This window comes from Colletes latitarsis, chromosome 14 (assembly GCF_051014445.1).
Source record: "Colletes latitarsis isolate SP2378_abdomen chromosome 14, iyColLati1, whole genome shotgun sequence".
In the NCBI taxonomy this organism is placed as follows: Eukaryota; Metazoa; Arthropoda; class Insecta; order Hymenoptera; family Colletidae; genus Colletes; species Colletes latitarsis.
This window is the reverse complement of record NC_135147.1, coordinates 27,791,664-27,804,100: the sequence shown is the minus strand read 5'-3', so window position 1 is coordinate 27,804,100 and position 12,437 is coordinate 27,791,664. Positions and strand designations below refer to the sequence as shown.

The window sequence follows — 12,437 nt, the reverse complement described above, 5'->3', positions numbered from 1 at the left end:
ACGTTTGTTGTTAGATAATCAAGTCAATTACAAATGAAATACTAAAAAGAAAAAATTGAAATACTAATGTATCTTGACATTTAAAAAGTTTTTTTTCTCTATAACCATTTTCATAAAAATTTAAAGTGCAGCAGTTACATTTTTATACCTGATAGTTCTATTAAGGAAATATTTGAATTTTTGATAATAATACAAGTGTCATGCACCGTTTTCGGTCCGCAGTACGAAATAATATGAAAGTCTGTGACAGAATACTTCTGAATTTTATTCGATAATTGTAATAACATGGTTATAACGTTTCTAGATTACGTCAAATTCTATTTCGATGTGTTCCCGCTATGTTCAAGCTCAAAAACATGGAAATCCTACCTGTAATTCAACACTTAAATGTCCCAATAACAATGTTCGCGATGAAACACGATGTAGACACAGAGGTATCAAGAACAAACAGTTCAAACCAATGGGAAAAAATATAAAAGAAGAAATTGATCTTGACTGTCCATGGTGTAAGAAAAAATGAGAAAACATTAACGGTGAAATAAAAAATATATGACTTGTCTTTAATTTTACACTATGTCTAATACTAATACATTACATACCAGTACATTACAATTTTTATATTCCAGAAAAAAAAATACAATTAATTCGAATGTTAAATGCTTGTCTCATGAAGTAAATGTGCCATGAAAATAGAGATTATATGGAATACATACATAAACTTAAATCATTATATATTACAGTCTTTGTTAATTAACTTTTGGCTTCTTTTCTGGCGGTGGTTTCATATCTTTCTTTTCAACTTTAATTTCTTGTTTAATTTCCATGGCTAAAAACAAGCAAATAAATGTGACTTTTGCATTTAAGTTTTACTTAATTAACTTCGTTTACTAAACTAAGTACTTACAAGACTCTGTTACTTGATTCACTGGTTTTGGGATAGATAATGGGTATTTACGCGTAAGTTCGGCGAGTAACATGTCCACCCTTTGGCGTTGAAATAAAGAGCTGGGTTCCTCGCGAACAGGAGTTTCCTTCTTCGTGGCCAAGGCTTTCCCATTTTTAAAATCCCAATAGTATCCTTTACTAGGATGATATCGAGAACAAGAACTAGCCTCTTCAAAACCAGACTGTAGATGGTGTACTGTAGATAACTATAAAATAGAGTTTCACAAATTAGAACCATAATTTTAGCCAATGCTACTATGTTTTTTATAACTGCAAAGTACCAATCTTGAGCTCACGACGGACGCTAAATCAGGTGCTTGATACACAACGCCCGCAATGATATAATAATCGGCGAGCGGTGCCGCTAAAATCGGAGAATGACGATGCTGCTTTCTAATTACATATAAAATAGGTTCTTGAACATGTAAAAGTATATATTCGAGCCCAGTCATATTTCTGAAATTAAACATATGATAGTATCATTTTACAATTCTAAATTATATGTACAGTAACAAAGATTCATTCACACAAGGTTACAATATCCATTTATTTGAAAAATATGATCACATTTTTTGTTTTAATATTACAAAAATTTAATATTTAATGCTTCTTAGATCTACAAAACAAACGATACTTTTCTTTTCCAAAGCAAATTTTATTTTACAACCAAAATAATATACAAACTAAAACAATTATATTACAAGACAAAATCTTTTAAGATTGATCTCATTTTACTTTAAGAAAGTTCATGTAATAAAATGATAATAAGAATTTAAAATATCTACCATACAGTTTACTGGAATATATCTAAACTTTTTATCTATTGTATACAGAGCAAACAAATTAAAAATACAATGGAAAAATCAAAAATTAGAATATCAAAGCTCAGTAATCACTGCAACTCTCAAATTTATTCGAATTGAAGTATGTGAATGAACTTGTACTGTACCTTTACTTTGATAATGGAACTTATAGAAAACATACTGCAATTGATCAGGACTTAAACGTTGCATTTTAACAATTTCATTGTTGCAAGTTCTATCATAAAAGGGATTACTTCTTTCAGAGAAGTAGTCCATTATGTTATTTGGATTTAATACAGGAATCCATGCGCTGTCATGCCAAGAGAGTCCCAAAGGATTCTCTGTCAATTATGAAAAATAAAAAGTAAGAGGTTAAGTGAAATAAAAGTCACTTGATTATGTTAATGATAAATTTGTATGACTTCAATAAATCAATTTGTACGATATTACCTGTCACCGGAGGTCTTCCTGGCAACATTTTTAATTTATAAAATATCAAAACATTAAATGTTCAAACACATATTTTGTTTACGTAACAAAATACGCTTGTTATGGCCAATGGGGTTTGATGTTCTAAACTAATAAAGATTAAAAACAACATTAATATTTGTAATTGTGAATATATTTTCGTACGAATCGATCAAACGTAACTATTTACTTTCATCGTACACAGACAATACACTATAAAATTAGAATCGCAAAACGACACAAATAAACCAAACGTTCCCCGACGGTAGCTAGTGGTTCTCAAATGTCTTAATGACACAAAATTTACTGCAAACTATCGATAAACTAAAACTATGTGCGAAGCACGCAATGAACTGTAAACATTAACTTTCTTGAATAACGAAGACCAAATTATCATCCAAATTTTAAAAGATCTTTGTAACTGACATAGTTTGCAATGGCGAGAGTCTAGCAATGATTTCTAACAGATTATTCCGTAACGTCATTGACCAGCACTGTCGAAATAAAGAATGCAGACTACTGTTCACATATAGAACAGAGGCTATTAAGAAAAATGGGTCAAATGCAAAAAAAGATACTCGCGTCCGAAAGGGAATGGGTCATGGACGAGTCAAAAGAAAGGATCTATTATGTATAAAAAGAAATTCATACATCAAGCAAGAATCGCTTATGTTTTTGGTATCCGAAAAGAGACTAAACTATTTATCAATTATCTCGAAAATAAATAATAATGTTGTAAAATATGTTATCTTCCCAGAGAAGAAGGAATTGAATAAACATGAAATTTGAAAGTATGATTTCAGACTATCCCTTGTAAATACGGTACAAAATCAATCTCTATGAGAATTAATAATAACTTATATTTGCCTACGATAAAGTAATTAAAAGGATGTTTGAGAGGATTTGAGAATACAATCCGACGAAGCGTCATACCCAATAATGTTGAGTGTGGTGAAATTTTACATAACAGTGGGGATATATTCAACAGAAATATCGATCCTAGCACAAGATGACAGTAATCTGAAAGCTATTTCCGGGCGAGTACATACAGGTGAAGAGCACAGTGACCTTTAAACTTGCGTGTCAAGTTCCCTCGTCTACAAACAAATACGGTAAAAACATCTGCTACAAACTATTTATTACTTTTGTTAGCACGCGTTACATTCTGTTTTTCGATATCTGTCAATCGCAGGTTGTTGTACGCCTTTCTCTATTCGGGATTCAGTTAGACATGTCCAAGTACACATCCTCGTTTTTTACGAATAATAAAATAAAGGTGTAGATATTATTTACATTTATTTAAAAATAACATCACGTCATTCTACACCTTATTATACGAAATAATTTTACCTTAACGTACCACGGATGATGCGAGATTGTATTTCAGTTTTTTCGAGAACATTGAAATTTCTACTGTCGCGATTGAAATAATAAAAATGGCTGCTTCACATAATATTATTGTAGAATACTTTACTAACGTTATAATATAATATATTGTTACAGAAAAATTATGACAACTATTGACAGGGAATATGTTATAGTACCCATTCATCTACGTCAAGATTTAATCCAAAATTGTTGCACACTACTTAATTCTGAATGGCCACGAAGTGAATCTGCACGGTATATTGTATTACTTTTCTTGAGTAATGAATTTTTTACAATTAACTGATTATTTTTGTATAAAACAGGTTAAAATCTCTAAACGAGTCATGCGATGATTTTCCTACTTGTCTTATACTCATTGATACGAAAGATAGTGTTCTTGGTCATTGTAAGATATTATTATTCCCCAGAGTGCGTCACAGTTGTTTCATACAATCAGGTAAGGTCAACTTAAAGAATAAATTTAAACAAAAGTAAAGGAACAAAAGATTTTGATTTTCTTTTCTACATTTTAGTTATAATTGATTATCGATATAGATCTCAGGGACTTGGATCTAGATTGCTGCAAGGGGTAGAAGAATATGTAGCAAAGAAAGGAATTAAAAATGTATGTTTAATAACTGAAGGCCAAGAAGTTTTTTATCTAAAAAATGGATATAAACAATGTGATCCATTTAAAGCATGTGGAATTAATGATGTTGTATATTCTACCGCAGCATTTACTAAAGCAAAGCTTAAAGAGAAATGTACACAATATTCTGGCCCACCACCTCCTCCAATGCCAAACTTTCAAGTGCCAAAGTTCTTTGATTTAAGCATAATAGCTCATAAAACGTACATGATGAAAAAATTATCATCATAACAGTAAAATAATTTTTAAAACTGCGTGCGTTTACAAAATTTGTTCATATTCCATATAGAAATGCTTCACAAAACGTATAGTATTTATTAATTTAGTAAATTATTTTTCTAACTATTCATAATAATACAGAATTATTTTTCGTTCATTACTTCATACACGAGGTATATACTGTATATTTCTCGTGTCCGTCATAAAATACATATCATATTTATACCAATAGATATTTAAAATCACAAACTGTTTCAAAAATTTGATGACTCTTTAATACAAGTACAAATGCAGTTTATAAAATTTGTAATTTCTTACTTTTAAACTTCTTGTTTATTCCCATGTGGTTAAAAAAAGCAAGATATATTCGTTGGAACATTTTTAATTCCTTAAACATTTCTTAACGCGCTATTCAGTGTAAAAAATAGAATAATTTTTATTTGCATGTAATCATACTTTGTGTTATATTACGAAACAGTTGCAATGCCACAAAGTTTTTGATAATGTTCTGATTGTTGAAGGCTTTCAATAAGGAAAGCACCTAAGTCGTGTTTGGATATAATATGACCAGGAGATTCATCATGTTTGATTACATATTTTGAACTTGGTGCGTCTAAAAATAAAATAAATAAAAACAATTTATTGTCATGTTATAAAAGATTGATTTTCATGTATATTTTAATATAATAGATACCAGCAATACGAGGCGGCAATACTGCAATCCATTTTAGTTTACTTTCCTTAAGAAAGTTGAGCATGCGTTGATGATCATCGTTTAAATCTTTAAATATACTAGGTACTGCTTCAGGTTTGTAAAACAAAAATGCTACCGAAAATATATTGTTATTTAGAAAGTCGTAAAAACTATTAATACACATTTTGAAAGAAAGTAATTACCAGATAAACAAACTGATACTATTTCTACATTGTGTTGTTTCATACCATCTATTATATTTTTCATACCCCTGGATAACACAGTAGTTGGACCTGAAAACATTAAATATAAAAATATAGAATTTTACAATTTAGAATAATACTTACTCAAGTCATTTTGCGTGCCAAGTGCAACAGCCACAGTGTCTCTGTTACATATTGCATTTGAAACTTGTTCTGCATTGGTAACATCTCCAACAATAGTTTCTACTTTATCTTTCAAATTTGCAGGAACATGTATTGTACGTCTCACAAACACCCTTACATCTAATCCTAAATTTTAAAATAAATTACCAAATATAATAATATTTAAAATTAATTTTACGTACTTGTACCTCAAATATTTAATTGTTTATGAAACTTGGTATTTATCGAACATTGTTACCCTTATTTACAGCATGATTTACAGCACATAATCCGGTGTTTCCTGTAGCCCCAAATATCACTATACGGTTCATGATAATATAACTGTTATATTTTATAAATACTGCAAAGTTGCAATCTGATTCGAGTACATTGAAATAAAACTCATAAGCAAATCTGCTAAGTCATATCAAAGATGAATAGGGAGATCGCCGATCAATCCGTCTAACCAGAGTCAGATTTTTCTAGTCGTAAGCTAATGCCTCTGGTGGTTGAACTATCGAACCAATAGATATAATTTCTAATTGTTCACAGTAAGAAGAGCAACGTATGATAGGCATGAGGTGATAAGCGCGCAGACGAAGTATGTATCGTCTGTGGTTAAGATTGAGGCTGGAAATAGACGAGCGGTGCGATATCGTTGCAATTTTACGTTTTTCCTTGTTTTGCAATTAAAACAACGAAGACAAACAATATCTGGTTGTTTTCAATTGCAATATAAGAAAAAACATAGAATTGCTGCGATGTTGCAACGGGGAAAATCGTCTCATTTCCAGCCTAAAGTATTTCTATCGATCAACTTGCTTATGAAGCGCATTATCGATCGAGAAATTAATCTTTACGAAATGTCGAAAGACGGTTAGTAACAAGAGTAAAACGTGATATTAATCATTAAGAGATTAAATGATTGCCTGGAATCTGTATTGTGTTTCATTTACTATCGTATTTTTTACCTAGGGTAACATCAACCGCACGGTATTAACAAACCGTGCCTTCGAAAGTCGAGAGAGGTCGCTTCTCCCTCTTCGCTGATTTGCCGTCGCGACGACAAGATGTGTTCGGACGGACCTGATCAGCAGTCAGCCGTATAATAAGGTACGTATTATTAACGTAACGATATCTAAACGTTTCTAATCTCTACTATTACTCTCCATTACTCTCTATCGGTGCCTTTATTTAGTATTAGTTCATTTTTTACTACAAATTTAATCGAAATCGTGAAAATAGTTGATTCGATTTCGCGCTTTTTCGTCGACATCTAGCCAGCCTCAATTATCATTATATTTCGATAAATTACAATTCCTCAGAACATATTTCGAGTTTAATGGTTGTTTAATTGTGGTATAAGTATGTTTATTCAATGTATTGGATCGTAATTCATATTTTATTTCTGTTGCAGCCTCGAATTCAAGTCAATTTCAAGAAAGGACGCCATGTTTGCCAATTCGAATCGAAGGAATTTGGCGCACAATATTCAACTTCAAGGAAGGACGCCATTACGGAGTCGTCGTGCTAGCTGGACGGTCTAGAGTATTCACAGACCAGGTATAGAATAGTCTATGTCTTAATTATAATCGTAAATTGCGACTCGTATTTCCAAAGAGTGCTAAATTCGAATTCCAGTGTGAACCGATAAAAAGAAGCAGTACAACTCTAGTTGAACAGTTTAATTTTTATAACGAACTATCTTTTTAAACAATATACTTTTTGAATAAGGTCGTAAGCTCTGAAATTGTGTGGTCACAAAATTATAATCAACCGTTGTTTACCATTTTAGCTGGTTAACCTTAAAATGTATAAATCATTTCATAGTTGTAACATTTATACAAGTATTTAACTTTTGTATAAACATTGCGCTTCTTTTATTCGATTCTTCATGTGTTCGATATTAAAACAAAATAGTTTAAACTTGATCGCACGATGTCCTGGACTATATTGTGGAAGAGAGTTGTTGCTCGATGGAAATTGGAGCGATTGTGGAGCTTGTCCACGAGGATTTAGAGCAAATTCGTCTTCGATGTGTGTGCCATGCGAAGACGAGCCATTGTTTTACGATTGGCTCTATCTTGGATTTATGGCATTATTAGCATTAGTATCACATTGGTTTTGTATCGATATGGTATCAATGAGGCGCAATATGCCCAAGGAAGTGATCGCGTTGCATGTGTCTGCTTTATTCGAAGTTGTTGCAGCATCTCTTATTACTTTACAATTGACCAATCCCATAGGTACTTTTTCGATTATATTGTGCAGAGCTACAAAGCTCTCTGACTGGTATACATTATTGCATAATCCTAGTCCTAATTATGAAGAGACTCTACATTGTACACAAGAAGCAGTTTACCCTCTGTTCGTATTTGTACAATTATGAAATTAGGAATTTTCCCATCTTAAAAATGAATCAGTTGTTGAATTTTTAGGTACACTATGGTCTTTATTTTCTATGCTCTAGGAACAGCAATTATGTTATTGATAAGGCCATTGATTGCTAAGAAATTTTTACCAAAGCAAGGGAAATTTTCAATTTATGCTGCTCTTTATTTCTATCCAATTTTAGCATTGTTACATGCAGTTGGTGGGGGTTTGATATGTAAGTAGAACAGTCAGTAGGTGATTAAAGCAATGTACTTTAAACATTCTTAATCCTTTTATAGATTACTCGTTTCCATATATAACAATAACATTGTCTGTTTTATCTAATGCAGCACATTTTGCATTTAAATTAAATCAGGTACTATTTCTATAACGTTTACATGTGAATACTCTAAATATTTAAATTCGTCTGCATAGATTTCAATATATATTACTTTTTTTCAGACAATGAAAGCATTATTATTGAGTTCTGTGTCAGATATGAAGAATGTAATAGTTATTTTAGGTCATTGGCTCTTACATGGATACGGTGTAATGGCTGTAGCAACTCTTTGTGGTCTTAGTATTCATCCAGCAATGCTTGCTTTAGTACCTTTGCCAGCATTATTTTATGTACTTACAGCAAGGTTTACAGATCCGCATAAACTTCACACTGAATAAACGTTTCTATAAAAATTCATTACCGATGTAATGTTAATAAAATGAAAGCCCTCTTAGAAAAAAAAGAAAAAATATTAGGTTTAGCGCGTGGAATAAATACACATGCATGTGTGCAGGGAGAGTGAGAGTGAGTTAGGAATCGTTTGTTTCAATATTTGAGCAGGTTCTAATAGTTCAACAAAAATTAATTTAAATAAAAGTTTAAAAGTACAAATTGCGGACCAACGCAGGGTCCAAAAGAAATGTTTATATTACACAGGATAATGATAATATCTTATGTTCTTGCTGCATCACGTTTAATTATACATACACGCTTGCAATTCACAAAAGTAATACATAACTGCATTAAATAAATGCTATTATTCGTAGATAATAAACAAGCGATTATTCTTGAGAAGTAAAATGTTTCATTGTGCTGCAATTATTAATTCTTTGGCACAAACGTTAAAACAACTGTACTCTTAGCCGATACAGGAACCATATTAGAGAACAGCTTTGTTCTGCGATAAAAGAAATATTTCATTAATGTAGTAATTGTTTTTAATTATTTTATGAAATTAGAAAAAAAATTAATAATCACGAAACGATTTCCTACCTTATTATGTCACTATCTTGTACGTAATTAGGACTATGCGCAATCACGCTAACTTCTTCTGAAATTTGTGGTACCGCGGACAAGTCCACTGTAGTAGGTTCTTCCGCCGTTTGGTATGCTACCAAGTAGCCAGGATTGCCACTCTTTAACCTGAATACATTTATTATTAGTTTTAATACAATCCAGTCTATTTAAAATTAATAGAACAGTATAATAGATTTAATCGACTTATTAAATTAATATGCATGCACTTCGGATAGCCCTACATAATGATTATTAATCCAAAGTTATTTCTACAAAAAATGCATTCATACAATATGTTAGTAAGACTCACCAACTCCTGTGTTGCATAGAAGGAAGCGTGGAACAGAGCAAATTAATCTTTTGTTAGTAAATTACATGGTACATTTGTGCAAGTTGTATAAGGTGTATGTTATTTAAGCTCTAGGTGTAGCGTCAAAGAACGATTCAGATAATTTTTTGCGTGATTAAGATTTGAATTAATGTAACTTTAATATATACAAATAACTTTGATTAAACGATTATATTTTTTAAAAACTTTCAACGTTATCTACGTATATAGCTTTCGTCACGTGTTATTTTTTATTGTTAAGTTACAAAGGAAATTGATTATTTATAATTCTATTACATTACCTTGTGTACACAAATACGCTCCCATTAACAGTCATAAGCGTAGTTTCTCCATAAAGGAACGTTAAACTGTGTCTCGCTTTAGATAGGGTTGCAAATGCATCTCTCGCAGATAAAGTGTCGTTCAATTGAAGTATTGGGGTTCCAGGTAAAAGTAACGTCATGAGAGTTAAGCTATCCGCTATATCCGCAGGCATTCTTTGTCTCATGTTATTCTGTTTACCGTTGAGCTAAAATGAATAGACGATATTATACAAGAGATCGTGCAAGAAATACATTTATGCCATGATTAAGGATATATCGATTAATAGTACAGAAACTTACGTCCCAAGCAGGCCAAGAAGTAAAATTGAGCCATTGCGAGATAGCTTTATGTAAAGTTGTCGCATTTATACTACTATTAGCGGTTGTAAGAAATTGGGAATTTTGCGGGATATCGATCAATTTCATTTTCTCGTTATAAACTTGCAAAATATCGGTTCCGATGTCATCTTGAAGAGCGAACAACCTATAAAAGTATTTTTATTTGAACATTTATCACAGAAAGTAAAACAATATTTATTATGATTTTTATCGTCGTTGAAAAGAAAGACAACCGACCCCTTATTGTCCGTTTCATTGTAAACTGTTTCTTGCCATTTTGATAAGACTGCAGCATTCTCTGGACGATCTCTTGTATAAGCATGAACCAACGAATCATAATTATCTGCTTCGGTAGGAATAGTGCTTCTAAATTCGTCACGATATTCTGGATCTTCGGTCAAGTACTGTGTATTAGCTAAGCGAAATCCGTCAATCCCTAATTTCAACCAATGACTCAAAACGCCCTACGTTTAAAACGACGTGTTAAATTTAACATCTTCTTAGCCGTATGCATTAAACAAAGGTAAAATTAATTAGCTTACAGCAAATTCTGTAATTACTGCTGGATTATTGTAATTCAAATCAGGTTGACTTTTATTGAATTGATGAAGATAATATTGTCCTCTTTGTTGGTTCCATTCCCATGCCGATCCTCCGTACAAACTCAGCTAAAAATAATACCTATTATGAAATGTTATCTACAACAAAGTAATGTAGTTCAAAAAGAAATTTAGCTAACCCAGTTGTTAGGTGGACTGCGTCTACCATCAGAAGTTGTTTTTCCATCTGCCCAAACATAGTAGTATGTGAATGGATCTTTCTTTTCCACAGAGTGTTTGAACCATAGATGTTCAGTTGACGTATGGCCTGGATCCAATTCTAAAATAATATGCTGATCCCTATATTTTGCAGCCTTCACAAGATCCTCCAGATCGCTTATAGTTCCCAAATGTGATTTAATATCTTTGAAGTCTTCTATTCCACCTACAATTCCAGATAGAACGTGTAGATCTTTATTGTCATACAAACATAAGGAAAAACATACATGAAAACCATGTAGCTAGGTACCTGTTGTGCTTTCTTTAATTATCGATGCAAGAGAAATGGCATCTATACTTTGTTCTTTCAGAGTATCCAAGAGTGATTGTATTTCTTTCAAGTTATGACTATTTGTTTCTGTAGAATCTAATTGGACAATAGGACTCTTCTCCCACCATTCTTTTGGTTTTGGTGCTGAGCATTTCGGTGCCATTACTACAATGGCTATGGCACCAGCCAACATGGCAAGCCAAAGTAACCAAAAAGTAATGAATAAAAACCATCTTAATTTAACCCAAAATGGATCATTAGCGAATTTCATTAATTCTTCCTTGCCCATTCCAGAAAGGGCTTGCTTGACCGTCTCGATATCGATCTTGGCATCTCCATTTTCCGAAATAAATTTTACCTATCCGTAAACAACAATGTATTAATCGAAATATTTGGTGAACATTTATCGTATACGTTCCATTTAATTGTTCTATAAATCACATTTATCTCGCGATTTATCCTCAAATTTTAAGGTGACGCAACAACAAAAAGCTATTACTTTTAATAGGTTTAGAACGATGGAAGAAAAATAACGAAACAGTCGTTTGACTGTCGAATTTGTCCGAAATTGTCCTTTACAACGATCACGTTGTAAATTGAACGAGATTAGTAATAATGATAGAACAGGAATATATTTAATTAGTCGCGAAAATAACGAGACTCTATCGATCGTGCAACGTTCAAGGCGTGTCTTTGAAGCAAACATACTTGTTAAAATAGCATACCTCGGTCGCATCTTTTGTGGGAGAGATCTTATTCTCATCCTTGAGCATTTTCTCATGAACCCCATCGTCGACTTCGTTCTCATTATTCGGTTTCCCCATAACGTTGTTTTCCGTTATACTTTGCTTGTTCGTGTCGTCGTCCGGGAGCGTCTTGTACGTAACAACGACTGTCGTTTCTTTCGCGATACCGTTCGCTTCAACATTATCTAAATCCAACCTCCCACTCTCCATTGCTTTCACCAAGCAGATCCCAAGGACGTATTTTAACGATCTTACGCAACGGGAACGTGTGAGATTTGCCGTATGTAAAATCTTTTCCCCGTTGGTGAAGTTTCTACGATTCCTGAACAACTATTCCCTCAACGCTCCAGCTTACTGCAGCTTTAAGAATGATGAAAAGAACTCGTTTTACCCCTGCATTCCCTGTTTGTCCTGGCCTATTTACTTTTACC

At 32.5% G+C, this 12,437-nt stretch overlaps 5 protein-coding genes across 8 annotated transcripts; 2 read left to right on the top strand and 3 right to left on the bottom strand.

Annotated features, from left to right (window-relative positions):
• Positions 1-539: 539 nt before the first annotated feature.
• Positions 540-2,594, bottom strand: Med6 (mediator complex subunit 6). Its single transcript, XM_076781485.1, has 6 exons — positions 2,407-2,594; positions 2,199-2,326; positions 1,930-2,089; positions 1,227-1,401; positions 905-1,151; positions 540-826 (listed from the first exon to the last, which is right to left on the bottom strand). Exons 2-6 carry the CDS (start codon positions 2,224-2,226, stop codon positions 747-749), a joined length of 690 nt encoding a protein of 229 aa, XP_076637600.1. The 5' UTR covers positions 2,227-2,326; positions 2,407-2,594; the 3' UTR covers positions 540-746.
• A 122-nt stretch (positions 2,595-2,716) lies between these two features.
• Naa80 (N-alpha-acetyltransferase 80) lies at positions 2,717-6,082 on the top strand. 4 transcript variants are annotated; one of them, XR_013081018.1, is made up of 6 exons: positions 2,717-3,328; positions 3,720-3,839; positions 3,908-4,041; positions 4,118-4,209; positions 4,974-5,059; positions 5,143-5,283. XR_013081018.1 is itself a non-coding variant. In XM_076781490.1 (5 exons), the coding sequence occupies exons 2-5, from the start codon at positions 3,727-3,729 to the stop codon at positions 6,064-6,066; spliced, it is 342 nt and encodes a 113-aa protein (XP_076637605.1). In that variant the 5' UTR covers positions 2,717-3,328; positions 3,720-3,726; the 3' UTR covers positions 6,067-6,082. The 4 variants fall into 4 exon arrangements, 3 of the variants coding, with proteins under 3 accessions (XP_076637605.1, XP_076637604.1, XP_076637603.1); XM_076781490.1 differs by lacking the exons at positions 4,974-5,059; positions 5,143-5,283 and adding an exon at positions 6,064-6,082; XM_076781489.1 differs by lacking the exon at positions 5,143-5,283 and having other exon boundaries at positions 4,974-5,121.
• On the bottom strand, positions 4,819-5,950 carry LOC143349878 (flavin reductase (NADPH)). Its single transcript, XM_076781486.1, has 5 exons — positions 5,771-5,950; positions 5,494-5,658; positions 5,350-5,439; positions 5,147-5,278; positions 4,819-5,065 (listed from the first exon to the last, which is right to left on the bottom strand). Exons 1-5 carry the CDS (start codon positions 5,841-5,843, stop codon positions 4,920-4,922), a joined length of 606 nt encoding a protein of 201 aa, XP_076637601.1. The 5' UTR covers positions 5,844-5,950; the 3' UTR covers positions 4,819-4,919.
• Positions 6,083-7,085: 1,003 nt separating the features above from the next.
• LOC143349875 (JNK1/MAPK8-associated membrane protein) lies at positions 7,086-8,581 on the top strand. The gene is made up of 4 exons (XM_076781482.1): positions 7,086-7,878; positions 7,950-8,119; positions 8,184-8,260; positions 8,347-8,581. The coding sequence occupies exons 1-4, from the start codon at positions 7,406-7,408 to the stop codon at positions 8,560-8,562; spliced, it is 936 nt and encodes a 311-aa protein (XP_076637597.1). The 5' UTR covers positions 7,086-7,405; the 3' UTR covers positions 8,563-8,581.
• A 153-nt stretch (positions 8,582-8,734) lies between these two features.
• Cd98hc (CD98 heavy chain) lies at positions 8,735-12,357 on the bottom strand. Its single transcript, XM_076781481.1, has 9 exons — positions 11,986-12,357; positions 11,240-11,618; positions 10,911-11,155; positions 10,714-10,839; positions 10,409-10,635; positions 10,133-10,316; positions 9,812-10,038; positions 9,158-9,307; positions 8,735-9,062 (listed from the first exon to the last, which is right to left on the bottom strand). The coding sequence occupies exons 1-9, from the start codon at positions 12,214-12,216 to the stop codon at positions 8,987-8,989; spliced, it is 1,845 nt and encodes a 614-aa protein (XP_076637596.1). The 5' UTR covers positions 12,217-12,357; the 3' UTR covers positions 8,735-8,986.
• Between the last annotated feature and the right edge of the window lie 80 nt (positions 12,358-12,437).

What these genes read in the sequence shown, in the direction of transcription:
- Med6 (XM_076781485.1), bottom strand. Translation starts at nt 2,226, where the DNA reads ATGTTGCCAGGAAGACCTCCGGTGACAG. An exon ending in TTAAGTCCTGATCAATTGCA is followed by an intron (nt 1,402 to 1,929) that starts GTATGTTTTCTA and finishes GTTTAATTTCAG; the next exon opens with AAATATGACTGGGCTCGAAT. An exon ending in GAATCAAGTAACAGAGTCTT is followed by an intron (nt 827 to 904) that starts GTAAGTACTTAG and finishes GCTTGTTTTTAG; the next exon opens with CCATGGAAATTAAACAAGAA.
- Naa80 (XM_076781488.1), top strand. Translation starts at nt 3,727, where the DNA reads ATGACAACTATTGACAGGGAATATGTTATAGTACCCATTCATCTACGT. An exon ending in CCACGAAGTGAATCTGCACG is followed by an intron (nt 3,840 to 3,907) that starts GTATATTGTATT and finishes TGTATAAAACAG; the next exon opens with GTTAAAATCTCTAAACGAGT. An exon ending in CAGTTGTTTCATACAATCAG is followed by an intron (nt 4,042 to 4,117) that starts GTAAGGTCAACT and finishes TCTACATTTTAG; the next exon opens with TTATAATTGATTATCGATAT.
- LOC143349878 (XM_076781486.1), bottom strand. Translation starts at nt 5,843, where the DNA reads ATGAACCGTATAGTGATATTTGGGGCTACAGGAAACACCGGATTATGT. An exon ending in AAATCATGCTGTAAATAAGG is followed by an intron (nt 5,659 to 5,770) that starts GTAACAATGTTC and finishes TTTAAAATTTAG; the next exon opens with GATTAGATGTAAGGGTGTTT. An exon ending in AGTATCAGTTTGTTTATCTG is followed by an intron (nt 5,279 to 5,349) that starts GTAATTACTTTC and finishes TATTTTCGGTAG; the next exon opens with CATTTTTGTTTTACAAACCT.
- LOC143349875 (XM_076781482.1), top strand. Translation starts at nt 7,406, where the DNA reads ATGTGTTCGATATTAAAACAAAATAGTTTAAACTTGATCGCACGATGT. An exon ending in CAAGAAGCAGTTTACCCTCT is followed by an intron (nt 7,879 to 7,949) that starts GTTCGTATTTGT and finishes TTGAATTTTTAG; the next exon opens with GTACACTATGGTCTTTATTT. An exon ending in AGTTGGTGGGGGTTTGATAT is followed by an intron (nt 8,120 to 8,183) that starts GTAAGTAGAACA and finishes ATCCTTTTATAG; the next exon opens with ATTACTCGTTTCCATATATA.
- Cd98hc (XM_076781481.1), bottom strand. Translation starts at nt 12,216, where the DNA reads ATGGAGAGTGGGAGGTTGGATTTAGATAATGTTGAAGCGAACGGTATC. An exon ending in CCACAAAAGATGCGACCGAG is followed by an intron (nt 11,619 to 11,985) that starts GTATGCTATTTT and finishes GTTTACGGATAG; the next exon opens with GTAAAATTTATTTCGGAAAA. An exon ending in AATTAAAGAAAGCACAACAG is followed by an intron (nt 11,156 to 11,239) that starts GTACCTAGCTAC and finishes CTGGAATTGTAG; the next exon opens with GTGGAATAGAAGACTTCAAA.